At 46.3% G+C, this 26,106-nt stretch overlaps 1 protein-coding gene across 9 annotated transcripts in view; it reads left to right on the forward strand.

Annotated features, from left to right (window-relative positions):
* Positions 1–233: 233 nt before the first annotated feature.
* TACC2 (transforming acidic coiled-coil containing protein 2) overlaps positions 234–26,106 on the forward strand; it is a 229,954-nt gene continuing 204,081 nt past the window's right edge. For all 9 annotated transcript variants that reach the window (XM_054522968.2, XM_054522970.2, XM_054522977.2 and 6 more), the window contains exon 1: positions 234–311. In XM_054522968.2, coding sequence (XP_054378943.2) covers positions 279–311 — 33 coding nt within the window. In that variant the 5' untranslated portion in view covers positions 234–278. The remainder of the gene's footprint in view (positions 312–26,106) is intronic.

Genomic DNA, 26,106 nt, shown 5'->3' on the forward strand with positions numbered 1-26,106 from the left:
CAGAAGTGTCTGCCAACCCCGGGGTGGGGAATGAAAACACCAGCCCGTATTGGGAAAGAAACCTGGATGGCAGATCACGAAAGAAAACCCTTCAAAAGTAATTTTCCATGATGTGACCGTAGAGATAAACATTTCCCATCATCTGGCTTTAGAGTTTGGGGAGATGAGCAGACATAAAAAACCTCAGATCTTTTTTCATTTCACAGATGTTTATACCCTTTTGTTTCTTCCAGTCACCTCTGACAAAATTCTGGGGACGCTGGGGACCCTGAATCACCATGGGCAATGAGAACAGCACCTCGGACAACCAGGTGGGTGTCAGGAAGCTTCTCTCTCGAGCTACATGGTGCTCTTGGCAGACCTTGACTAGGTTCTTTTTATAGCGTCTCATCTTCACCCAGGAAGGAGCAAACAAGACAGCTTCTGCGTAGATGCGTGCAGGCATTTATGGATCTATGCAGCCATTTTTCATTTCACTGGAATTCTCTTACGATTAAGGCTAGCTCTAGTTAAAGCCGGAAATGCTAATTCTACTTATTATTTATTATTATTTTTAAAGACATGGTCTTGCTCTGTCACCCAGGCTGGAATGCAGTGGCATGATCATAGCTCACTGCAGCCTTAAACACCTGGACTAACGCAATCCTCCTGCCACACAGCCTTCCAAGTATCTGGGACTACAGGCATGCACCAACACGCCTGGCTAATTTTTTAATGTTTAGGTTTTGTAGAGATGGGGTCTGGCAATGTTGCCCAGGCTGGCCTTGAACTCCTGGACTCAAGCAATTCTCCTTCTTTGGTTCCCCAAAGTGCTGGGATTACAAGTATGAGCCACCATTACAGGCATGAGCCACCGGGCCTGGCCTTACTTTTTATTCTGTCTTCTAAAACTGACATAAGAGAGATTGGCACATTTTTCCTAGGTTGTGTCCACCCATCAACTTACATGGATTTAGCAGAGGTTAAAATAAAACCTTTCCATGCTGCTCCCCCAAATAAAGCTATGGCCATTAAAAAATGATTTTGAAATCTATCAGTGTTGGGCAGATTAAATGTGAGTGGTCATTCTCATGTTAAACAAGGTTTTCACAATTGAAGAATGGACTTTAACTGCTTAATTGTGCGTAGGCTGAGATACTACAACATATTCAAATTTTTCACTATTTTAAATTTGAAGTTTTAATGCCTTAGTGAACAAAATCAGGGAGACACTTTCCCATTTATCTCACACAAACTGGAAAGTTTAGATTAATGACATGGAGTTCCTTGAATGAGAAAATTGGATCTAAAAACCCACATACTGTAATTCATTTCCCCTCTGCCTTTTTCTTCCCTCCCAGCTGATTTTTGTATTTTTAGCAGAGACGGGGTTTCACCATGTTGGCCAGGCTGGTCTCGAACTCCTGACTTCAGGTGATCCACCCTCCTCAGCCTCCCATACTGCTGGGATTACAGGCATGAGCCACTGCGCCCGGCCTCTACAATTTTTTTTTCTTTTCTCAAGCAAGAAAACAAAGTGTCAAAAGAGAAGTTGTCAAACTCCAGCGTCTTTAGGGGTAGGCCAGAAACAACAATTGTGTTAAAAGACTAGGTGTGACCATGGAATACTATGCAGCCATAAAAAAGGATGAGTTCACGTTCTTTGTTAGGGACATGGATGAAGCTGGAAACCATCATTCTGAGCAAACTGTTGCAAGGACAGAAAACCAAACACCACATGTTCTCACTCATAGGTGGGAATTGAACAATAAGAACACTTGGACACAGGATGGGGAGCATCACACACCGGGGTCTGTTGTGGGGTGGGGGGAAGGGGAGGGGGAGGGATAGCATTTGGAGATATACCTAATGTAAATGACGAGTTAATGAGTGCAGCACACCAACATGGCACATGTATACATATGTAACAAACCTGCACGTTGTGCACATGTACCCTAGAACTTAAAGTATAATTAAAAAAAAAAAAAAAGAAATCCTGAAAAGGGAGAAAAAAGACTGGGTGTGAGACAACAGGGAGAGGCAAGTGCTCTGGCAAACAGGGAGTTCTTGTCCTACTGTCTAAAGAGGGCAGCCACCATCAGCTCCAGTGGGTGATTGCCTTGTGGGAAGGTGGGCCCAATACTCTGAGTTCAAAAGAACTCAGAAACCCATATTTTTCTATGAAATGTTAAGTTTTTAAATTAAACTTATTATTTTAAGATATTAGTAGATTCACATGCAGCTTAAAGAAACAATGCAGAGAGCCCAAGTACAGTGGCTCACACCTTTAATCCCAGCACTTTGAGAGGCCGAGGCGGGAGGATAGCTTCAGTCCTGGAGTTGAAGATTAGCCTGGGCAACATAGGGACACCCCGTCTCTACCAAGGAAAAAAAATCAGCTGGGTGTGGTGGTGTACACCTGTAGCTCTCACTACTCGGGATGCTGAGGTGGGAGGATTGCTTAAGCCTGGGAGGTCAAGGCTGCAGACAGTCATGTTCACACTACTATACTCCAGCCTGGGCAACAGAGCAAGACCCTGTCTCAGAAAGAAAGAAAGAATACAGAGAGGTCCCATGTACCATTACTTAGTTTTCCTCAAGGGTAACATCTTGCCAAACTGTAATGCAATATCACAACCTGGATACTGACATGGATACAGTCAAGATAACAGACCATGCCCACCCTTCTACAGCCACACCCACCTCTCTCTCCTCTCATCCCTAACCCCTGGCAACCACTATTCCTATTCCCTATTGTTCCCTATTTCTATAATTTTATCATTTCAAGAACATTATATAAATGGAGTCACACAGTAAGTGATCTTTAAGGATTGGCTTTTTTTTTTTTTCTCAGCATGAATCTCTTGAGATTTATCCAAGTACTGTGTGTATCAACAGTTCATTCCTTTTTATTGCTGAATAGTATTCCAGGAATAGATGTACTGTACATTTTGTTGAACCATTCATCCATTAAAGCTCATTTAGGTTGTTTCCAGTTTTTGTCATTTACAGATAAAGCTGCCATGAACATGTGTGTGCAGGTGTTTTTTGAGAACACACATTTTCATTTCCCTAAGATAAACGTCCAAGTGTGCAGTTGCCGGGTTGTATGATAGTTGCATGTTTAGTTTGATATGGAGCTGACAAACTTCTAGAGTTGCTAAGGCATTTTTCATTCCCACCAGGAACGTATGAGGGATCTGGTCTTTGGACCCTGGCTGTCATTTGGTGGTGTCACTTTTTGGTGTTGCTATTCTGATAGGTGTGTTATGATATTTCCATGTGGTTTTAATTTACATTTTGATGCTGGATAAAGATGTTGAACACCTTTCATGTGCTTATCTGCCATCTACATATTCTCTTTGGTGAAAAATTGGTTTATGCCTTTTGCCCATTTTCTAACTAGATTATTATTATTAATATATATATTTTTTGAGACGGAGTCTCGCACTGTCAGCTGGGTTGGAGTGCAATGACATGATCTTGGCTCACTGCAACCTCTGCCTCCCGGGTTCAAGCAATTCTCCTGCCTCAGCCTCCTGAGTAGCTGGGATTACAGGTGCGTGCCACCATGCCTGGCTAATTTTTTTGTATTTTTAGTAGAGACAGGGTTTCACTATGTTGGGCAGGCTGGTCTTGAACTCCTGACCTCGTGATCTGCCCACCTCAGCCTCTCAAAGTGCTGAGATTACAGGCTTGAGCCACTGCACCCAGCCTATTATTTTTATTTATTTATTTATTTTTTTGAGACAGAGTCTTGCTCTGTTGCCCAGGCTGGAGTGCAGTGGTGCGATCTCGGCTTACTGCAACCTCCGCCTCGCAGGTTCATGCCATTCTCCTGCCTCAGTCTCCCAAGTAGCTTGGAGCTACAGGTGCCCGCCACCGTTCCCGGCTAATTTTTTTTGTGTGTTTTTAGTAGAGATGGGATTTCACCGTGTTAGCCAGGATGGTCTCAATCTCCTGACCTCGTGATCCACCTGCTTTGGCCACCCAAATTGCTGGGACTACAGGCGTAAGCCACTGCACCCTGGCCTATTATTATTATTTTTTAAAGAGTTTTCAGAGTTCTTTATATAGTCTAGATACTAATCCTTTGTCAGCTCATGGTTTGCAGATATTTTCTTCCATTCTGTAACATGTCTTTTCGTCCTCTTAAGCGCATCTTTTACAGAGCAAAAGAGTATAATTTTGAGGCTGGGTGCAGTGGCTCACACCTGTAATCCCAGCACTTCGGGAGGCCGAGACGGGCGGATCATGAGGTCAGGAGATCGAGACCGTCCTGGCTAACATGGTGAAACCCCGTCTCTACTAAAAATACAAAAAAAAATTAGCTGGGCGTGGTGGCGGGCGCCTGTCGTCCAAGCTACTTGGGAGGCTGAGGCAGGAGAATGGCGTGAACCCGGGAGGTGGAGCTTGCAGTGAGCCGAGATCACGCCACTGCACTCCAGCCTGGACGACAGAGTGAGACTCCGTCTCAAAAAAAAAAAAAAAAAGAGTATAATTGTGATGAGGTACAGTTGATCAGTTTTTGCTCTTAGGGGTGCTGCTTTTGGTATCAAATCTGAGAACTCTGCCTACACCAACATCCTGAAGATTTTCTGCTATTTTTTTTTGGCTAAAAGTTTTGAAGTTTTACATTTTATTTTTGAGTGCATGATTCATTTTGAGTTAATTTTTGTGTAAGGTACACGATTTAGGTATTGCACATTTTCTGGGTTTGGACAAAGGAATAGTATCATTCAGGGTAGTTTCACTGCCCTAAAAGTCCTCTGGGCTCCACCTACTCATCCCTCCCACACCCCTCAATCCCTGGCAACCACGAATCTTTTTACTGTCTACAGAGTTTTTGCCTTTTCCAGAATGTCATATGGTTGGATCCTACAGTATGTAACCTTTTCACATTGGCTTCTTTCACTCAGTAATGTCCATTTAAGGTTCCTGCATGTTTTTTCATTGCTTTGTCATTGCTTTTTAGCACTGAATAATTTTCCATTGCCTGAATGTACCGATTTATTGATCTACTGAATAACATCTTGGTTGCTTCCAAGTTTTGGCGATTATAAATGAAACTACTATAAACATCTGTGTTCCGATTTTTGTGCAGACATTGTTTTCAGCTCCTTTTGGTAGACACCAGTGAGCGTGATTGCTGAACCATATAGGAGTATGTTTACTTTTGTAAGAAACCACCAAACTGTCTTTCAAAGTGACTGTACCATTTTGCATCCCTACCAGCTGTGAATGAGAGTTCCTGTTCCATATCCTCCCCAGCATTTGGTGTTGTCAATATTCTGGATTTTGGGTCATTCTAATAGGTATATAGTGGTATCTTGTTGCTTTGATTTGCATTTCTCTGTTGACATAGGATGTGGAACATCTTTTCATATACTTATCTGCCATCTGTATATCTCATTTGGTGAAGTGTCTGTTCAGGTCTTTGGCCCATTTTAAAGTTAGGTTGTTTGTTTTCTTATTGTTGAGTTTTACAAGTTTCTTGTATATTTTGGATGAAGTGTGCCTTTTGCAAATAATTTCTTCCTACCTGTGGCTTGTCTTCTCATTCTCTTGAGGTTGAGATTCATTTTTTTTGTGTGTGTATTTTTTTTTAACCTATGAATGTCCATCTTTCTAACAACATTTGTAAGAGTATTCTTCCTCCATTAAACTGTTTCTGCACCTTTGTCAAAAATCAGCTAGGCATGTTTGTGTGGCTCTGTTTCTGGGTTTGCTATTCTTGTCCATTGATTGTCTTGATTACAGTGGCTACATAATAAGGCTTGAAATCAGGTACAGTGAGTCTTCTCATTTTATTCTTTTCCAAAATTGTTTTGCTGTTCTTGCACCTGTGACGTTCCCTATTAATATTAGAATAAATCTATCCATCTCTACAAAATACTTTCTGGGATTTTTTTTTTTTGACAAGAGTCTCGCTCTGTTGCCCAGGCTGGAGTGCAATGGAGTGATCTTGGCTCACTGCAAGCTCCGCCTCCCAGGTTCATGCCATTCTCCTGCCTCAGCTTCTGGAGTAGCTGGGACTACAGGTGCCCGCCACCACGCCTGGCTAATTTTTTGTATCTTTAGTAGAGACAGGGTTTCACCGTGTTAGCCAGGATGGTCTCGATCTCCTGACCTTGTGATCCCCCCACCTTGGTCTCCCAAAGTGCTGGGATTACAGGCGTGAGCCACCGCGCCTGGCCCATTGTTTTCCTTTCTTTTTTTCTTTTTTTTTTTTTTTTTTTGAGATGGAGTCTCACACTGTCACCCAGCCTGGAGTGCAGTGGCGTGATCTCGGCTCACTGCAACCTCCAGTTCCTGGGTTCAAGCGATTCTCCTGCCTCAGCCTCATGGGTAGCTGGGATTACAGGTGCATGCCACCACGCCTGGCTAATTTTTGTACTTTTAGTAGAGACAGGGTTTCACTATGTTGGCCAGGCTGGTCTCAAACTCCTGACCTCAGGTGATCCGCCTGCCTCGGCCTCCCAAAGTGTTGGGATTACAGGCGTGAGCCACCACACTGAGCCTATTTTATTTTTCACTATCGTTTTTTGTAATCTTCAACATATAGATCCAGCATATATTTTATGATGTTTATACCTAAGTATTATATTTTCTTTGGAGTGACCGTAAGTGGTGTCATGTTTTTAATTTTGTTATTCATGTGTTCATTATTAATATATTGATTTTTGCATGCTGATTTTGTATCCTGTGACCTTGCTGAACTCACTTATTAGTTCCAAGAAGTTTGTTTGTTTTTGTAGATTTCTTGGGATTTTCCATGTACGTAATCACGTTATTTGCAAATGGGGCAGTTTTATTTATTTATTCTTTTCCCATCCTGTATACCTTTCCTTCCTTCCTTCCTTCCTTCCTTCCTTCCTTCCCCCTCCCCTCCCCTCCCCTTCCCTCCCCTCCCCTTCCCTTCCCTTCTTTCTTCTTTATTACAGTGGCTAGGACTTTCAGTCCTGTGTTAAACAAGAGCAGTGAGAGAGGACTCTCACTGGGAACTTTTCCCTGGTTCCCAGTCTGAGGAGGAAAGCATTCAGTCTTTCACTGTTAAGTAAGATATTAGCTGTAATTTTGTTGTTAAACATAATGCTTGTAATCAAGTTGAGGAAGTTCTCTATTCCTAGTTTGCTGTGGGTTTTTATCACGAATGAGTGTTGGGTTTTGTCAGATGCCCTCTCTGCATCAATCGATGTAATTGTATGATCTTTCTTCTTTGGCCTGTTGATATATTGAACTACACTGATTGATTTTCAAATATTGAAGCAGCCTGGTATAGTTATTTTTACACATTGTTGGATTCAATTTGCTAACACTTTGTTGAAGACTTTTGTATCTAAATTCGTAAGAAATATTTCTCTGTAGTTTTCTTTTATGTCTGGTTTTTATATCAGGGTAATAGTAGCCTCACAAAATGAGTTGAGAAGTGCTTGCTCCTGTTCTGTTTTCTGGAAGAGATTGTGTAAAGAAATCTTACATTTTAAAAAAATGTTGGCAACTAATTTCAATTATTGTTAAGCACTCTGTGGGCCAAACAAATGTGCCTGCTGGCTGGGGTTGGCTTCGGGCACGCCTCCCAGTAGTTTCCACTTAAAGGAATGTTCTGTCTTGTGTTTTAGAGTTGAGAAGGGCATAGCTGTTGGGTGAGTGCCCTCAATGTGCACAGTACGGGCCACTAGGCATATTTTGGTCTTTAGTCCTGCTCATTAACAAACCAAGCAGCTCAGGTTCAACCCCTTCTTTGGGGTCTTACGGATCCTTTTGGACCTCCAGCTCCCTGCAGGCCCCACTACTGGCTACAAACAAGATAGAACAGTGGGCAGGGGGTGGGATGGGGCGGGAGGTGTGTGATTTTGTGCTTCAGGGGACATTTAGCAATGTCTCAGGACAGTTTTTGTTGTCACAACTCAGAGATGGGGTGCTACTGGCATCTGGTAGGTAGAGGTCAGTGTTGCTGCAGAGTATTCTACAATGCACAGAACAGTCCCCCACAATAAAGAATTATCCAGCACAAAATGTCAACAGCGCTGAGGTTGAGAAACCCTAGAATACAAGAACATTTGGCTTAACTGCTTTAACAGAATGCCTAGTGGAGGTGAGTAAACTTCTTTAACCTGAGATGAATTTCTACCTGAATAGAGGCAACGTTGAAAATGAGTTACATTTTTCTCCCCATTACTTTCACGAAATCCTGCTGTCCAGAATTGAATGTACACTGTTTACTTAGGATAGACTCATAGAAATGGAATTGCAGTGTCAAACGAAGGATTAGTACTTTCAAAAGGCACTTGCTGTATACATTGTCAAAATGCCTTCCAGAACAGTGATGTCAACTTCTCTCACCAGGGCATGAGAGCCTGTGTCACTGCATCCTTGCAGGCGACGGATATTCTAATGCTACGTATCTTTACTAGTTAGGAAGGTAAAAATGCTGGTGTGGGGGTTCAATACCCACATCCCACTCCACCTGTTCCTCATTTCTCACCTCCTACCAGCTCCTGACTCCATCTCCCCTCCTCAGTCTTCATTCTCCTTGAGTGAGCAGATGTTTTTCTAGCTCTGCAAGTTTTCACTTCTCCGACCTCAGCCAGACATGACCCAGTCTGGCAGAGGTCTGGGTCATGTCTGGCTGAGGTCGGAGAAGTGGGGTTGCCTTTAGATTCCAGGACCAGACGAGGTCTGCCTTTGGTAGAGAAACAAGTAGGAATGAAGCGTGGGTGTGTCTGGCTGCGGGACTCAGGGCTCTGCCAGGGAACTGGGGCTCCAGACCTATCTGTACCTGGTGACCCAGAGCCACCCCAAGTCCCTCCAACCCAAACTCAGCTTCTGCCCCCATAATGCTTATCCTCCTGTGATCCCTCTCTTGGGTACCATGATCTACCTGGCCATCCAAGACAGAAATCTGCGGGTCACCCCTGACTCCACCTACTTCCACCCCCCATCTGATAAATCACGATATGTTTAATTAATTAATTGATGAATGGCCTGGCCATTTAGCCTTCCAAATTTCCAGCTAATTAGAACCTTTTTTAAGGTTGTAAGAGACAGAAGCCCATCTTCGGTGACCATAAGCAGAGAAAGGGATCATTGGCTTATAGAATTGAGAAGCCCACAGAGAGGGTCTGGTTGCAATAGTGGCTGAGTCCAGAGATTCAAAAGATGGCTCTGGGGATCCCTCTCACTGGATCGCGCTCTACTTTCCTTTGTGATTCCCTAGCGTCCAGGGAGGTGCCCCCAGCCTGGTGGAAAAGATGCCCTTGGCAGGTCCAGCCTTCCATGCTTCTTCCGGCCAGTGGTCCAGCCTCCTTTTTTTTTTTTTTTTTTTTGAGACGGAATCTCACTCTGTTGCCCAGGCTGGAGTGCAGTGGCGCAATCTCCACTCACTGCAAGCTTCGCTTCCTGGGTTCAAGCCATTCTCCTGCCTCAACCTCCCAAGTAGCTGGGACTATAGGCGCCTGGCTAATTTTTTGTATTTTTAGTAGAGACAGGGTTTCACCGTGTTAGCCAGGATAGTCTCGATCTCCTGACCTCATGATCCGCCCGTCTCGGCCTCCCAAAGTGCTGGGATTACAGGCGTGAGCCACCACGCCCGGCCCAGCCTCTTTTTTTTTTCGAGACAGTCTCACTCTGTCACCTGGGGTGGAGTGCAGTGGCGCGATCTTGGTTCACTGCAACCTCCGCCTCCCAGGTTCAAGTGATTCTCCTACCTCAGCCTCCTGAGTAGCTGGGCTTACAGGTGCGTGCTGCCACACCTGGCTAATTTTTGTATTTTTTTTGGTAGAGATGCGGTTTCACTATTTTGGCCAGGCTGGTCTTGAATTCCTGACCTCAGGTGATCCTCCCACCTCAGTCTCTCAAAGTGCTGGGATTACAGGCATGAGCCACCGTGCCTGGCCTCAGCCTCCTGATCAGCCTCCATAAGGAATCTGAGTGACCCTGATTGTGTCGTGTGCCCCCTCTGAAGTCAATTGCTGTGCCCAGAATATGGGACACTCTGATAGCCACATGAGTCACACACCCGCCTCTACAGGGCCAAGATGAGCCCAGCTCTATACCAGCCCCTTCAATATCACTTGGAGCAGTTTCTCAAAGGACATAAAGGCAGCACATATCTATGACATGATCTTTTCTAACAGTTTTTCTGCTCCCCATCCCTGCTGTCACAACCCTACCCTCTCACACCTGGATCACTGTGAACGCCTCCAAACTGCTATCTCTGCCCCAGCGGGCACACTCCCCATCGCACCCAGGCCCCTGGCACCTCAGGAGACTGACTGTGAGTGCACTTGGAGGTCCCTGAATCCTGCTTGCTAGGGAACATTTGGAAGGAAAGATGCAAGTCTGCAGAAACCTCCTGTTCACAGATTAAAGACCAGGCATTGAGGAGCAGCTGTGTCACTAGGGCAAAGGGTAAGGGACAGGCCTGCCCAGTCCTGGCCATTGTGTACTTCATACACCCTCGGGCTTCTGGTTCCTCCTCTCTCTCTCTGTTGTCTCATTTCTGGGACACTATGGGCAGCGTGGGAGCATGCCTCATGGGTTTCACCTGGGAATAAAAACCATGGCCAGGCACGGTGGCTCACGCCTGCAATCCCAGCACTTTGGGAGACTGAGGTGGGTGATCACCTGAGGTCAGGAGTTCGAAACCTTCCTGGCCAATGTGGTGAAACCCCATCTCTACTAAAAATACAAAAATTAGTCGGGCGTGGTGGCATGCACCTGTAATCCCAGCAACTTGGGAGGCTGAGATAGGAGAATCGCTTGAACCTGGCAGGCGCCGTTTGCAGTGAACTGAGATTGCACCACTGCAGTCCAGCCTGGGTGACACAGCAAGACTCTGTCTCAACAAAACAACAAAACAACATCGACAACAACAACAAAAAACAAAAAAACCCCACAAAAACAGCAAAGATTGTCCATCTGGTCCTGTTCCCTGCGACCTGTCCTAACGGTGAGATCCCTTTGTATTTCAGCAGGAGGACTCCGGCTTGCATAACGTCATCCTGTGGCCTCCAAACCCTGAGCCCCCACAGGTACTGGGGATGTGCTGTTCTGCATGGCTTCCCTCTCAGCCCCTTCCTAACGTCTAGATGGTTGCAAACATTTGGTGTGGCATGTGCATTTATATATTTAGGTTTTCTCCTCCTCCCTCTTCCATTGCTTCTTCCGTCCACCCCAAATAAGTTGTAAAACACGGTCGAAATCAACAATTTATGTTTAGATTTTTTAGGATAGTATTTTAGTGTGCCTGTCCAAGAAGTGGCTTGGTTGATATGTTCCGCGATGCTGAATAAGGCTTATGTTGCCAGCAGAAAGGAACGCAGATGCTGGGAGCCAATACTAACCCCTCCAAACTCTTCTACTTTGATTTCCTGTCTGCAAGTGAAGCTGGGAATGGGATGGTGACACCACCTTTGCCACCTGTGAGCAAAACTGATTTGTTGTAAAAGAAGATTAAATTCTGAATCAGCTGTCAGTGTCATGCAACAATGTGCTAGCTGAGTTCCGCTGCTGTGGCTCTGCCCAAAGTGTTTGCCATCCACTGGGGAAGAGGGTAAATAAGGAACTTTGCGTCCCCTCACAGTGCTTTTTCCTGGAGAGGACGTTGAGGTTAGTGTGTGTTTGTGGGTGTGGTCAGGGTGAGGCTCTAAAACCCCTGGCTCCTCACCAGCCTGCTCTGAAGTCCCCTTCACACCTGGCCAGGCGTGGCAGTCATCCAGGTGAAGTGGTCTTTTAAAAAAGAGTGGGCTGAGTGTGGTGGCTCATGCCTGTAATCCCAGCACTTTGGGAGGCTGAGGAGGGCAGATCACTTGAGGTCAGGAGTTCGAGACCAGCCTGACCAACATGGTAAAACCCCGTCTCTACTAAAAATACAAAAATTAGCTGGGTGTGGTGGCGCACACCTGTAATCCCAGCTACTCAGGAGGCTGAGGCTGGAGAATTGCTTGAATCCAGGAAGCAGAGGTTGCAGTGAGCCAAGATCGTACCACTGCACTCCTGACTGGGTGACAGAGTGAGACTCTGTCTCAAAAAAAAAAAGGACCTGCTCTCCCCTGGAGGATGGCTGTTAGGTGGGTGCACTTGATGCATTTGTTTCTCTGCATATCCCAGCAAGGAGTGATGTTTAAGATTGTGAAATAACCATTTGCATAGAGCATTGTGAAGCCTTTTCATACGCATGAGTTCATCTGCTTCTCTTCATTATTCCATGAGCTGGGCTGATGACTCCTGTTTTATAGACTCAGAAGGAGGCTCGGAAGGTTAATCATCCCAGGTCATTTGGGTGAGTGGAGGAGTGAGAACTAGAACCCTGGGTCACTAAGGCTGCTGGGCCAGTCATTTCCAAACTGGATTCTGGGAAATCCTGGAGCCAACAGCAATGCTTCCTGGATCGGCCCAGAACAAAGAGGAAGTGGGGAGGGGAGAATCCAGTTCCCTGCACCCCGACCTTCCATCAGTGCAACTTACCCTATACGGCCTTATATTGCAAAATGGCTCTTAGAAGAAAATGTTTTGGGGCTGGGCGCAGTGGCTCATGCCTGTAATCTCAGCACTTTGGGAGGCCGAGGTGGGTGGATCACAGGGTCAGGAGTTTGAGACCAGCCTGACCAACGTGGTGAAACCCCGTCTTTACTAAAAATACAAAATTAGCCGGGCGTGGTGGCGCACGCTTGTAATCCCAGCTACACAGGAGGCTGAGGCAGGAGAATCACTTGAACCTGGGAGGCAGAGGTTGCAGTGAGCCAAGATCATGCCACTGCACTCCAGCCTGGGCGATAGAGCGAGACTCCATCTCAAAAAAAAAAAAAAAAGTTTTGGAATCAGAGTTGGAAAGAAACACTGATCTGGTCCACCTCCATTATTCTTCAGTTTTGTGTATGGTGGATCCGAAGGACGAGGCACTTGCTCACTGCCATAAATCAGTGGCAGGTTGGAGACAAGAAGCCATCTTGGGGGATCCTAGTCCAGGCTCCTACGGGTGTCCCTGTTAGGGGAAGAGCACTTTGTCTGGCTCTGTCTCACAGAGGTCTTCCATAGTGCTTTGCAGCAGAGCACAAGACCTCAGTCACAAGCTCCCACATCGTGATGTGACGTGGATATGGTTTTTTATTGGCTTGGTGGACATTTGGGAAGCTCCTCCCTGCTGGGCCTCTGGTACTTATTTAGGTGCTGTGATCTCTAGAGAAGCAAGACAAACAAGGGCCCTGCTCTCTGGAACTTACAGCCAATTGAGGAGTCAGATAAGCAAGTGAGTAAACAGACATCAGTGAGTAAATATATTTGAATCTTTAATAAGTGTGTATTGTTTACCAGGCATTGCTCTAGCACGTGAGAATCAGCAGTGAACAATTCAGCTGTGATCTGCTCGAATGAAGCTTCGTTATGAGGCGCTAACAGGCAAAAAACACATCATAAAATTTCCAATGGTAACCACGGTCGGGGGGGCTATTTTTTTTTTATTATTGCAGTAAAATATATATAACATAAGATTTACCATATTAACTATTTTTAAGTGGACAGTTCAGTGGAATTAAGTACATTGCAGTGCAACCATCACCGCCATCCATCTCCAGAACTTTTTCATCTTCTCAAACTGAAACTCTGTGCCCACATTCTCCCTCTCCCCAACCCTTGAGAACCTTTTCTTTCCTTCTCTCCTTCCTTTCCTCTTTCCCTCCTTCCTTCCTTCTGACTGGGTCTTATTCTGTCGCCGAGGATGGAGTGCAGTAGTGCAATCATAGTTCACTGCAGCCTTGAATTCCTGGGCTCAATCAGTCCTCCCTCCTCAGCCTCCCTAGTAGCTAGGATTATAGGCATGTGCTACTGCAGCTGGCTGCTTTGTCTCTGTGAATTAAACTACCGTAGGTACCTCATGTAAGTGGAATCATACAGTATTTGTATGTGATTATTATTTCACTTCTGTGACTGGCTTATTTCACTAAAGCGTAGTGTCCTCAAGGTTCACCCATGTTGCTGCATGTCGGAATTTCCTTTCTCTCTAAGGCCGAATGATATTCCATTGTATGTATAGCCCACATTTTGCTAATCCATTCTTTTTTTTTTTTTTTTTTTGAGACGAAGTCTCGCTCTGTCACCCAGGCTGGAGTGCAGTGGCGCGATCTCGGCTCACTGAAAGCTCCGCCTCCCGGATTCACTCCATTCTCCTGCCTCAGCCTCCCGAGTAGCTGGGACTACAGGCACCCGCCACCACGCCCGGCTAATTTTTTGTATTTTTAGTAGAGACAGGGTTTCACCATGTTAGCCAGGATGGTCTCAATCTCCTGATCTCGTGATCTGCCCACCTCGGCCTCCTAAAGTGCTGGGATTACAGGCGTGTGCCATCGTGCTCGGCAATCCATTTTTTCTTTTTTTTTTTTTGAGACGAAGTCTCACTCTGTCACCCAGGCTGGAGTGCAGTGGCCGAGATCTCGGCTCATTGTAACCTCTACCTCCCAAGTTCAAGTGATTCTCATGCCTCAGCCTCCCGAGTAGCTGGGATTACAGGCGTGCACCACCACGCCCAGCTAATTTTTGTATTTTTAGTAGATGGACAGTTGAGTTGCTTCCACCTTTTGACTGTTGTGACTAATGCTGTGATGAATATGGGTGTCCACGTAAGTATCTGAGCCTCTGCTTTCTATTGTTTTAGGTATATACCTAGAAGTGGAATTGGTAGATCATACAATAATTCTATGTTTAAGTTTTTGAGGAACCACTAAACTTTTCCACAGCAGCTGCACCATTTGACATTTCCACTAGCAATGTACTAATGTTCCAGTTTCTCTACATCCTCACCAATACTTGTTACTTTGTTTTTTTTTTTTTGTTTTTTTTTTAATTACAGTCATGCTCGTGGGTGTGAAGTAGTGTCATTGTGGTTGGGGCTATTTTTGATGAAGTGCAGGGGACAGCTCTCTGTAGAGACCTGGTGTACTGAGAAGGAGACAGCCACATAAGGTTCTGGAAAGGGAACATTCTGGAATAAGGTAACAGGTGTGTATGGTGTAGGAATAGTGTAACAGGTATAGGAGGAATAAGCTTGCTGTACTTTTAAGATCAGCAAAGAAGGCCAGCGTGGCTGGAGAAAAGTGGGTGAGGCAAATTATGGTGAGCTGTGCAGCCAGGGAGGTGGGTGAGGGCTCAGTTTTGTAGGTCCCGACCAGCCCTGGTAAGGAGTCTGGCTTTCTTCTACCTGTGGTACAAAGCCATGGTGATAAAAGAGCATTTCACTGGGATTTGAGCCTGTGTGCTCACTCACCATGGGGGTGAGACTCCAGCAGTCAGGGCTCCCTAAGGAAGAAGCAGAGCAGCTGACGGTGAACTTGTGCCCAGCTCTATCTGGGCTCAGTGGACTTGAGACTCAGCACTCAGTCAGACTGAGCTCCGCGTAACTGGCCAATTGGAAACTGACAAGTGAAGGACTGGTTAAAACCAACCAACCACATTTCTTTATAAAACTCCCTGGCTTTTGCTTTGTTGAGTCCCTGTGGCTTGTTCAGGGAGATGGTCTTTGAGCCTTTGCAGGGGCTGCAGTCCCTCATGTGTACCCATCCGGGTGAGTAAATCTCCTCTGCTTCAAGCTCAGGGTCTTGGGTCATTCTTTGCACCTCAACAGTCACGGTGCCTGAGTCTTTCTCTTGTACACAGTGGTCAAGGGGCTGAGCCCCTTAGCTGTGTTTGGCTCATTATTCTGGATGGGGCTGAGGTCCTGGGATAATAGAGAACAAGAAGCCTGGGAGGCCAGAGGCTCCCAGGTGAGGCTTTTTGTTGGTTTTTGTTTGTTTGTTTGTTTTTGTAGGAGATATCTCAGAGAGTAAAAGGAGTGTGCTCAATAGCATTGTAACCAAACCAAAGCTTCAGTCACTCACCACTTGTACAGTCCAATTAACAAGAGCTACAGGAGTTTGAGACTAGCCTGTGCAACATGGCGAGACCCCCGTCTACTAAAAATACAAAAAATTAGCAGGGTGTGGTGGTGTGCACCTGTGGCCCCAGCTATTTGGGAGGCTGAGGTGGGAGGATCACTTAATCCCTGGGGGGAGAGGGGGCAGAGGTTGCAGTGAGCCAAGATGGCGCCACTGCACTCCAGCCTGGGTGACAAGAGTGAGACCTTGTCTCAAAAAACAAATAAACAAACACACAAACCAAAAGACAAGAGTGAGGGCTGACATGAAAAAAGTGACTTTTTATTCTAAAGCTTAGCTTAGGGGGAAAAGTACAGGCTTCTGCCTTTAAGGGCACTGCTTTTCTTTTGGGGCAGAAAGCAGGGACTTTTAAAGGGGGGGACTTAGCATGCACAGCAGGTGGGGAGGGAGCGAGTAGGTGGGGGACCACTGGACTCACTTCAGTGCCTTATCCACCAGGTGGTCCAGCCGGCACAAAACTAGGTTCTAAGGTGGTCGTTGTCTTGAGATGCTCTCCAGGTGGGAAGGAGTTCCGTCGTGGGCATACTTGAGGTTGGAAATTGACCATTGTCTCTTGAGGCAATCTCCTGGTGGGAGAGCTTTCTGGCTCTGGAGCTTCTAAGTGAGCACATAGTCAGATAAGCTTGTCCTATAGGGAGTGTCTGGTGAGGGGAAGGTCAAGGTTACAAAGTTATAATTGCATTTCTAAAGAGCTAAGTAGGAAGTGAGGAACATGAGAAAAGAAGGAGAGAAAAAAGAAAAAAAATAATTAAAACCATTTTCTTTCTCTTAGAAAAATGGGATACTCAGTTACAGCATCATAGCATTAAAGGGACATTGAGTTTTGCAGGTGGGGGAAGTGACATGGCTTAGAAAGAACATGGGGGTGGGGTTCCTGACTCTATTTTGTGTGTTTTGCTTTTTTTTCTGTTTTGTTTTGAGACGGAGTCTCACTCTGTCAGCCAGGCTGGGGTACAGTAGCATAATCTTGGCTCACTGTAACCTCTGCCTCCTGGGTTCGAGTGATTCTCCTGCCTCAGCCTCCGGAGTAGCTGGGATTACAGGCACATGCCACCACGCTTGGCTAATTTTTGTATTTTTAGTAGAGATGGGGCTTCACCATGTTGGCCATCCTGGTCTCGAACTCCTGACCTGAGGTGATCCGCTCACTTTGGCCTCCCAAAGTACTGGGATTACAGGTGTGAGCCACCGTGCCCGGCCTCCTGACTCTATTTTGAGGCAATGATCTTCTGGGCTTGTGGAAGGAAAATCAGCCTCCCCTTGAGAGGGTCGGAACCTGGTAGGTTCTCAGAGGGCAGCTGGTGTGGGTAAGGTGGGAAGGTTAAGGGTCTGTTCCGTGATGATCCTGGGATATGAGAGTTCAGGCTGCTGATCTGAGTGCAGAAAAAGGCATGGGAATTGGAAGGTGGGGGTGGAGACAAGGTCAGATGAGGCAGCAGGGTCTAGGGCGTCCTGAGATGTGGGGTTGGGGGACCAGTGCCTGGGAGGACTGGGCCTTCAGGCAGACGAGGGAGGCAGGGAGGTAAGCACAATAAGACCTCTCCTCAGAGCCTCTAGGCAGTGAGCCGGCAGTTTACTTCAATAGTATTTGCTTTTGACACTTTTTGACCACAATTAATTGTTGCATTAATTACAAACTAATTTATCTTATTCAAGAAGTCAATTTTAATAACATCACAATAGTCTTACCTTCCTATCCTGCCGACCGGTCACAATGATTTCTTGTTTCATCAGCACAAATGCTATTGAAACTCTGAATTTTAGTGGCAGCCTTGGGTTCTGTTCTCTGTTTCTGAGGGAAGAGAAGCCATTGGCAGAGGAAAATTCCCACACTCAGCCTGAAACCTCTTCTATCTGCTAATTGGAGGTTCCTCTTACTGAGCTGGGGCCATGGAGCCTCAGCCTGGCGCCCTTGTGGGTGCCTTTTGCAGCAAGCTGAGTCCTAGTTGTTACCCTTGTTCCTTCCTTTGGGAATGGACTCATTTAGGCCTCCTGGGAGGCTGTTCTCCGGGGGCTCTAAGCGGCCTCGGTTACTAAAGCACACTTGCACAAGTGATGTATTGCACCACCTGATGGTTGGAAATGAAGAGAAATGTATAACCACGGCTCTAAAGGGTGACTCGTTTGGGGAGTGGGAGGACACGGTCCAATGGGAAGTTGGGAGACTGTCTAACACCTAGCCAAAGGGGGCATCACCTGTCCCCGGGAGTGTCAGGGTCCTGGCTTATGTGTGTCCCTCTCCGGGAAAGAGGTGGTGGCGATGCTGTGATGAGAGCTGTCTCCACTCGACAGCCCTTCTGGGGGTTTCATGCATCATGACTTGTTTAGAAAGCTCTATGGTGAAATAAGGGATATGCCAGCCCGCAGCCCCAAATCCTGAAGGTGGGCTTCACAGTTGTTCAGTTCTGGAGAGCCCTCCAGGGGACACCCGAGCTCCAAGCTCCAAGCATGTGGATTTCAGAAGGGAAGGGCAACCCTGACCCCTGCATTACCACTTTCTGGAGTTCCCCTTGGCCATGGGGCTGTCATGATTCCCATTTATAGCTCTGACCGTGTGGGGAGGAAGAAAAGACATTCAATCCTATTATTATAATGATCTCACTTGAAAACATATCATCATTCAGTAACTCCATTCTAACACTTCTATTGTCTGGGTGTTTCTGTAGCAAGTCCCAAAAAACATAATTTTCAACTCTAGAAACTGTGATCCATGCTATGAAGCAAGAAGACAGGTGCACAGACCCCAGACCTAGCCTGGGTGTCAAGGAAGGCGCTTCTGGGGAGCTGATGTTTGAGCTCAGAGCTGCAAATGAGCAGGAAGTAGGCGACATCAGAAGGACCCAGAGCCAGCTCAGCAGACATGCCTCCCCCAGCTTGGGCAGGTCTCCCTAGGTCGGGTCCCTGCTCTGTGTACAAGATGTGGTCTGAATGAGATTTGCTCCTGGAGGAGACCTCAGCTCTGTGGACATCTGAGGAACAAAGGACCAGGAGGACAGGAGAATCTGTGTATGTGAGCCATCCCCAGGGTCTGGTCATCAAGAAAGGCTGAGGTTGTCTGTTGCTCAGGCCCTGTGTGGTTATTGTTACTTTGCTTGACAGAGGAAAGTGCCATATATATGTGCACATCTTGTTTAAAGCTATGCTTGGTGCTCTAAGGTTAACTTGAAGGTCCCTTCTTTAGCTCTTGAGGAACTCAAGGAACTCAGCATTACAGCAACACTCAGCCAGTGCAGGACAGGCAGCATTTCCCAATATTCCACAAGCTGCAGGTGGGCATCTGGGCTGCTTTAACTGTGTTTAATGTGAAAGAAGTTGAGCAAAGAGCAAATTAAGCAGCAAGAATTAATTCAATCTTCATGACAGCGGAGAGTTTCCTTTCTTTTTTTTTTTTCTTGTAATGAGACAGAGTCCTGCTTTGTCACCCAGGCTGGAGTGCAATGGCGTGATCTCGGCTCACTGCAACCTCTGCCTCCTGGGGTCAAGGAGTTCTCCTGTTTCAGCCTCCTGCGTAGCTGGGATTACAGGTGCACACCGCCACGCCTGGCTAATTTTTTGTATTTTAGTGGAGACAGGGTTTCACCGTGTTGCCCAGGCCAGTCTCGAACTCCTGAGCTCAGGCAACCCACCCACCTTGGCCTCCCAAAGTGCTAGGATTACAGGTGTGAGCCATAGCACCCGGCCTTGACAGCAGAGTTTCTTTACTGTCACCTGTCTGCTCCCACAGCCCCTGCTGTGGGGTTCCCCCAGCCCGGAGGGTCGGTGCAAGTTTTCACTGGCACGATTACTCAAGTGTGTGAACGGCACGGCTCCAGGTTTTGGCCAGATGCATGTTCTGAATAAATGTGTCAAATGTTAACTTTGGGAGGAGCTGTTCTTTTTTTTAATTTTTTTTTTTTTTTTTTTTTTTGAGACGGAGTCTGGCTCTGTCGCCCAGGCTGGAGTGCAGTGGCGCGATCTCGGCTCACTGCAAGCTCCGCCTTCCGGGTTCACACCATTCTCCTGCCTCAGCCTCCGGAGTAGCTGGGACTACAGGCACCCGCCACCATGCCCAGCTAATTTTTTGTATTTTTAGTAGAGACGGAGTTTCACTGTGTTAGCCAGGATGGTCTCAATCTCCTCACCTCGTGATCTGCCTGTCTCGGCCTCCCAAAGTGCTGGGATTACAGGCGTGAGCCACTGCGCCCGGCCTTTGTTCCTTCTTTTTGAGACAGAGTCTTACTCTGTCGCCCAGGCTGGAATTCAGTGGCACAGTCTCAGCTCACTGCAACCTCTGCCTCCCGGGTTCAAGCGATTCTCCTGCCTCAGCCTCCCAAGTAGCTGGGATTACAGGTCCCTGCCACCAGGCCCAGCTAATTTTTGTATTTTTAGTAGAGATGGGGTTTCACCATGTTGACCAGTCTGGTCTTGAACTCCTGACCTCAAGTGATCCACCCGCCTCAGCCTCACAAAGTGCTGGAATTACATGCTTGAGCCACTGCATCCAGCCTGAACTTCTGATTAACTGCTTTTGCTCTAAGCTGAGATAGCCACTGGGGCTCTTCATTAATGAGTTTTGAGTCTGTTTCTTCTTTATACAATAACAACCAGCATGTACAATGTCTACGTGGTCTAGCCTTGTCCTTTATTTAACCTTCAGAACAACCCAGCAGTTATGACCCCCATTCTATAGATACCGTACTGGAGGTGTAGAACCCAGAGACTTACAGCTAAATAAGCAGTAAAGCTTGGGTTTCAGGACAATTGTACACAGCTTCCTGCCTGCTCATTCTTAAACCATGCTGCTGTAGCATGAAAATGAGTGGATACAGGGATTCTAGAGGGGCAAAAGAAATAAAGTTTATATCTGCACTTTAAGTATAATCAAGTAAACATCACAGCATGGTGTAGGCCATCCTGACATACCCAGCTCTTTGAATGAAGAGACTCTCCCTTTTATTTGTACAGTTGTTGTTTACAAGGCATTCCTGTCACCCACTGAGGTAGGGAAGGGCAGAGATTGTGGTCCCCAGTTTATTGACGGAGAGAGAGAGGCTTGGAGAGAGGAACTGATCTGACCAAGGGCACATGGATTTAGGTTTTCTGACCTCGTCCAGTTCTCTTTAAATCATATTGTTTTTAAATATTAAATACATACAGGTCATCAATATTGGGTATATTTTTGAAGCCTTTAGTCTGCCCCCTACAGACTAAAGACATCGGAACATGTCACCTCTTAAATCTTTGAGGTTCCTGAGTCCTTTTAGGGTAATGGCCACCGCTTGTGACCCAAATGCTTCTGAGGAAGGGAAGGCAGATATCGTTTACTAAATATCACTCATTCATTCACTAAATTCAAAATTCCATGAGGGGAGCAGGAACCATGTCTCTCTTTTTATAATTAATCTTTCTCTCTCTCTCTCTCTCTCTTTCCTTCCTTCCTTCCTTCCTTCTTTCCCTCCCCCCGTCCCTCCCCCCTCCCTCCCCCCTCCCTCCCTCCTTCCTTCCCTCCTTCCTTCCTTCCTTCCTTCCTTCCTTCTTTCTTTCCTTCTTTCTTCTCTTTGACAGAGTCTCAGTCTGTTGCCCAGACTGAAGTGCAGTGCACAATCTTGGCTTACTGCAACCTCCACCTGCCAGGTTCAAGTGATTCTTGTGTTTCAGCCTCCTGAGTAGCTGGGACTACAGGTGCCCACCACCACGCCTGGCTAATTTTTGTACTTTTAGTAGAGATGAGGTTTCGCCATGTTGGCCAGGCTAGGTTCGAACTCCTGACCTCAAGTGATCTGCCCGCCTCGGCCTCCCAAAGTGCTGGGATTACAGGCATGAGCCACCATGCCTGGCCAAATTTTACTTTAGAATATTTTCAGATTTACAGAAAAGTTGCAAAGATTGTACGGCAGAACTCCCATATAGATGCTTCCCCAGCTTCTCCTAAAGTTAACATTTTACACCATGCCTGTTTTAGTCATCAGTGTCTAACCAGAACCTAGACTCAGCCGTTAATATTCATGAGGCATAATCATCAAAACACACATCAAACTCTATTCTGTTATTTTCCATCTTTTAAAGGAAGAGTGAGGACTCAAACCCAGCTCTCTCGGACTTCGAAGCTTATTCATTTCTTCTGCTCTATCGTGCTGTATCACATCAGAAAACATTCCGTTTGCGGAAAGCTGAAATCCCACCCTGGCAGCCTTTCGCTTGTTGGCCTGACAGAGTGCCTGTTAGGTTAGGCTGAAGTGTCCTCTGCAACCTGTATTCGTCAATCTTTTGTACCCCCCTTGGAGGGGAAGAAACATTTGGGGTGGTCTAGCAGAACTGGTGTGAGCATTTGCCTTCCCTTGACAGGGAAGATGGGCAGCCGGCTGGCTCTAGCACAGAGCATGTGTTCATCCTCCATATTTGGCCAGCCTGGCAGTTGTTTCTGAAATCCGATTCCTAATGCCATGGGGATGACCTTTGGTCTACTTCCCAGCATTCACCTGCAGTCAGGCTGCTCCCAAGGAGCTTGTTCAAAGAGGGGGCGACTTGGGCAGACACTCTGGTCATGATCTAACCACGTTAATTAAGCATAGTTTAATTAACTCTATTGGCATGACCAGTAAGCAGTGGTCTAGAGTGATGGAGCATTTAAGAGGTAAGTGGAATTTTTTTTTTTTTGATGGCGAAATGCTTTAGCTCTTTACAAAGTATATTTTTTAGGACTGGAAAATTGTTGTAACTGTTTAAAGATTGCTTTAAAATAGACTCCAGGCTCTGGAGTGTTCCAGAGCCAACGAAAGACTGTTTGTTTACTCAAGCAATGGCAGCAAAGGAAGGATTTGAAGAAGCAACTGGGCGAGTCCACATGTCCTGTAAGGCTTGCCAATTGTTTTTCCAGCCTGCGATTTGGAAGTGTAAAGGGTAACTTTAGAAATGCATGCTGTTTTGCAGTGACGCCTGCTGACACACAGGTCCTTTGGAATCCAGTAAGCAATAGAGCTTAAGACTATCTCTAAGACGGGGAACAGGAAGGGGGATTCAAAAACACTAGGAAATGTGGCAAAAACAAGAGCTCCCAGGGCTGAGGGTACCTCCTTCGATTTGCAGACATGGCCACCAGACTAAATAAGAATAATCTATTTTTCATACATTCAACAAATATTTATGGACTGCCTCTTCTGTGCCAGGTGTTATTCTGGGCATCAAATCTAGGCTCCTATACCACATTATTCTCAAGTGTCCAGTTCCTTGGAGTGTGGCAGCAAAATGGCAGAGACCATAAAGCAACGAATTCCACTGTATGGCGAAGCAGCATAAGGCAGGGACAAGAGCACAGACTCTAGAGCCAAACCATCCTGGTCCAAATCCTGGCTCCACCATTTCCAAGCTGTGTGACCTTGGGCAAGTGGCTTAACCTCTCTGTGCCCAGTATTCTTAGCTATAACATCGGGCTCTAAGGATTGAATGAGTTTAAATATGTAAAGCACTTAAAAGAGCGGTACTTGGCACATAGAAAGTGTTCGTAATAATTAGGTTGCTGCTGTTGTAGCAGAAAGAGTGCTATGTAAATACTGGGTGTCAGTATTCTTGTGGAAAGAGTACTGGACTTCAAGGTGGGAGACTTGCAGAGGGCAGAAGGCAAGCCTCTCTGTTTCTTATCTGGAAAATGGAAAACATGATTTTACCTGCCCGGTATAGCTCACAGGGATTTTATAACAATCAGATGGATGTCAAAGAGCTTTGAAAAGTGCAATGTGCCATTGACACAGATAGTTTTGTTGCTTTTAACTCCATCCAGATATATTTCTGTTGGGGAGAACTAGTATCATTCTTGCAGATTAGCTCTCTATTAGAAAAAGAAGTGGGCCAGGTGCCGTGGCTCACACCTGTAATCCCGGCACTTTGGGAGGCTGCAGTGCGTGGATCATGAGGTTAGGAGATCGAGACCAGCCTGGCCAACATGGTGAGACCCCCATCTCTACTAAAAAAAATACAAAATTAGCTGGGTGTGGTGGCGCATGCCTGTAGTCCCAGCTATTCAGGAGGCTGAGGCAGGAGAATTGCTTGAACCCGGGAGGTGGAGGTTGCAGTGAGCCGAGATTGCACCATTGCACTCCAGCCTGGGCAACAAGAGCAAAACTCTGTCTCAAAAATGATAATAATAGGGCCGGGCACGGTGGCTCACACCTGCAATCCCAGCACTTTGGGAGGCCAAGGCGGGCGGATCACGAGGTCAGGAGATTGAGACCATCCTGGCTAACAAGGTGAAACCCGTCTCTACTAAAAATACAAAAAATTAGCCGGGTGTGGTGGCGGGCACCTGTAGTCCCCGCTACTCGGGAAGCTGAGGCAGGAGAATTATTTGAACCCAGGAGGTGGAGCTTGCAGTGAGCGGAGGTCTCGCCACTGCACTCCAGCCTGGGTGACAGAGTGAGACTCCGTCTCAAAAAATAATATTAAAAATAAGTAATAATTTAAAAAATAAAAAAAAGAAAGAGAAGTGGAGCTGAAAAGGGAGAGACGCCTGCCTTTTGGTTTTTTCTTCAAAGACAAATCCAAGCCCTTGTTATAGTCTGTCTGCCTGAGGAAATGTAGCCCGTGGTCCCTTTCTTCTCCTGGACTTGGAGCAAAGATCTGTCTCCTTATTCCATCTGTTGTTTGCATCTGTCTGGGCTATTATTTGTCTTCTTTCCAGAATTACCTTAAAGAAATCTTGCTCATGGAATACTGGGCATGAGATTTATCTGTTAAATTATTTGCAAAATATTTTACTGCGGGTCATCTGGTGATTGAAAGGGGGGCTTGGCTTCATGTAGGAGCTGAGGTTTCCATGGTAGTCAGACAAGCAGGAATTGGGTTAAAATTTCAAAAAATGCAGGACCCTGATATAAAAATGCCACTCACGCTGTATTGTTAATCTTGAGTTATTATAGTAAAATGTGAGAATCATACATCCAAAGATTTATAATTTATAGATAAAGAATCTTGGCCGAGTGTGGTCGCACCTGTAATTCCAGCACTTTGGGAGGCTGAGGCGGGCGGATCACAAGGTCAGGAGTTTGAGACCAGCCTGGCCAATATGGTGAAACTCCGTCTCTACTAAAAATACAAAAATTAGCCGGGTGTGGTGGTGGGCACCTGTAGTCCCAGCTACTTGGGAGGCTGAGGCAGGAGAATCACTTGAATCCGGGAGGTGCAGGTTGCAGTGAGCCGAGATGGTGCCACTAAACTCCAGCCTGGACAACAGAGCGAGACTCCATCTCAAAAAGAAAAGAAAAAAAAAGAATCTTTCTGTGAAAATGAGGATTATAGAGTGTGAACTTAAGGTGATTTAAAGTTTCCATGGTCTTGATACTGTGCTATGGGGATGATTGTCTTCCTGGATGCACAGATCAAGAGGCTGAGGCCCCTTAAGGCAGGGCAGGGGCACTCATTAAGGGAATGGCTCAGCCAGCATGGAGGTCAAGCCAACCCCGGGTCAGCAGCCCCCTCTTGTGTGAGGAATCGTCCCCAGCTCTTTCTGCCTCCTTCAATACTGCCCCATGGAAGGGATCAAACAGAGACGCCCTGTCCTGGCTCTGGGATCAGAGATAATCGGTTATGTCTAGATTCCCCTGCTGTGTGGTCTTGGCCCAGTTACTAAACCTCTCAGAGCCTCAGCTCTAAAACAGGGACACAAATATCCATCTTTCTCTTAAGACAGTTGTGCAAATTCAATGACATAGTTCATGGAAAGATACTGGCCCAGTGCCTGGCATTAGTAAGTGCTCAATAACAGGAGCATTTATTGCTGTTGTTTTATTTTCCCCCACATTCTATCCTTTAGCTAAAATGAAGGAAAATTTTTGCATTGTAGTGTTCATGTTAGCACTAGAATGTATGGGTGCCTGAGAGATGAAGCATCTTTTATGTTTTACCTTTGGACACAATGGGATGAACACACATAGCCAACCACTCAGGGAAATGCACCAGGTAGGGGAACCCTAGCCAAAGCTAGCTTGCTCTTCGGGCTGGTGTCTGAAGGTCAAGGACTACAGCCCATCCAACAAGTCTGACGGTCTCGAGAAGTTCCCAGGTGCAGACTAGGCAGATGATTTGCTTTCACATGTCCTGCAGAAATGCCAAGATTAATTTACAAAATCCATAGGCTAGAGGTTGGTAGAGTTTGATGAGTGGGGACCCTCCCTTCCTGGGGGACCTTGGGGGCTGTCTGCTTCACCTCCAGGCAGGAGCCACACCT

Source organism: Pongo abelii, chromosome 8 (genome assembly GCF_028885655.2).
Source record: "Pongo abelii isolate AG06213 chromosome 8, NHGRI_mPonAbe1-v2.0_pri, whole genome shotgun sequence".
Taxonomy (NCBI): Eukaryota; Metazoa; Chordata; class Mammalia; order Primates; family Hominidae; genus Pongo; species Pongo abelii.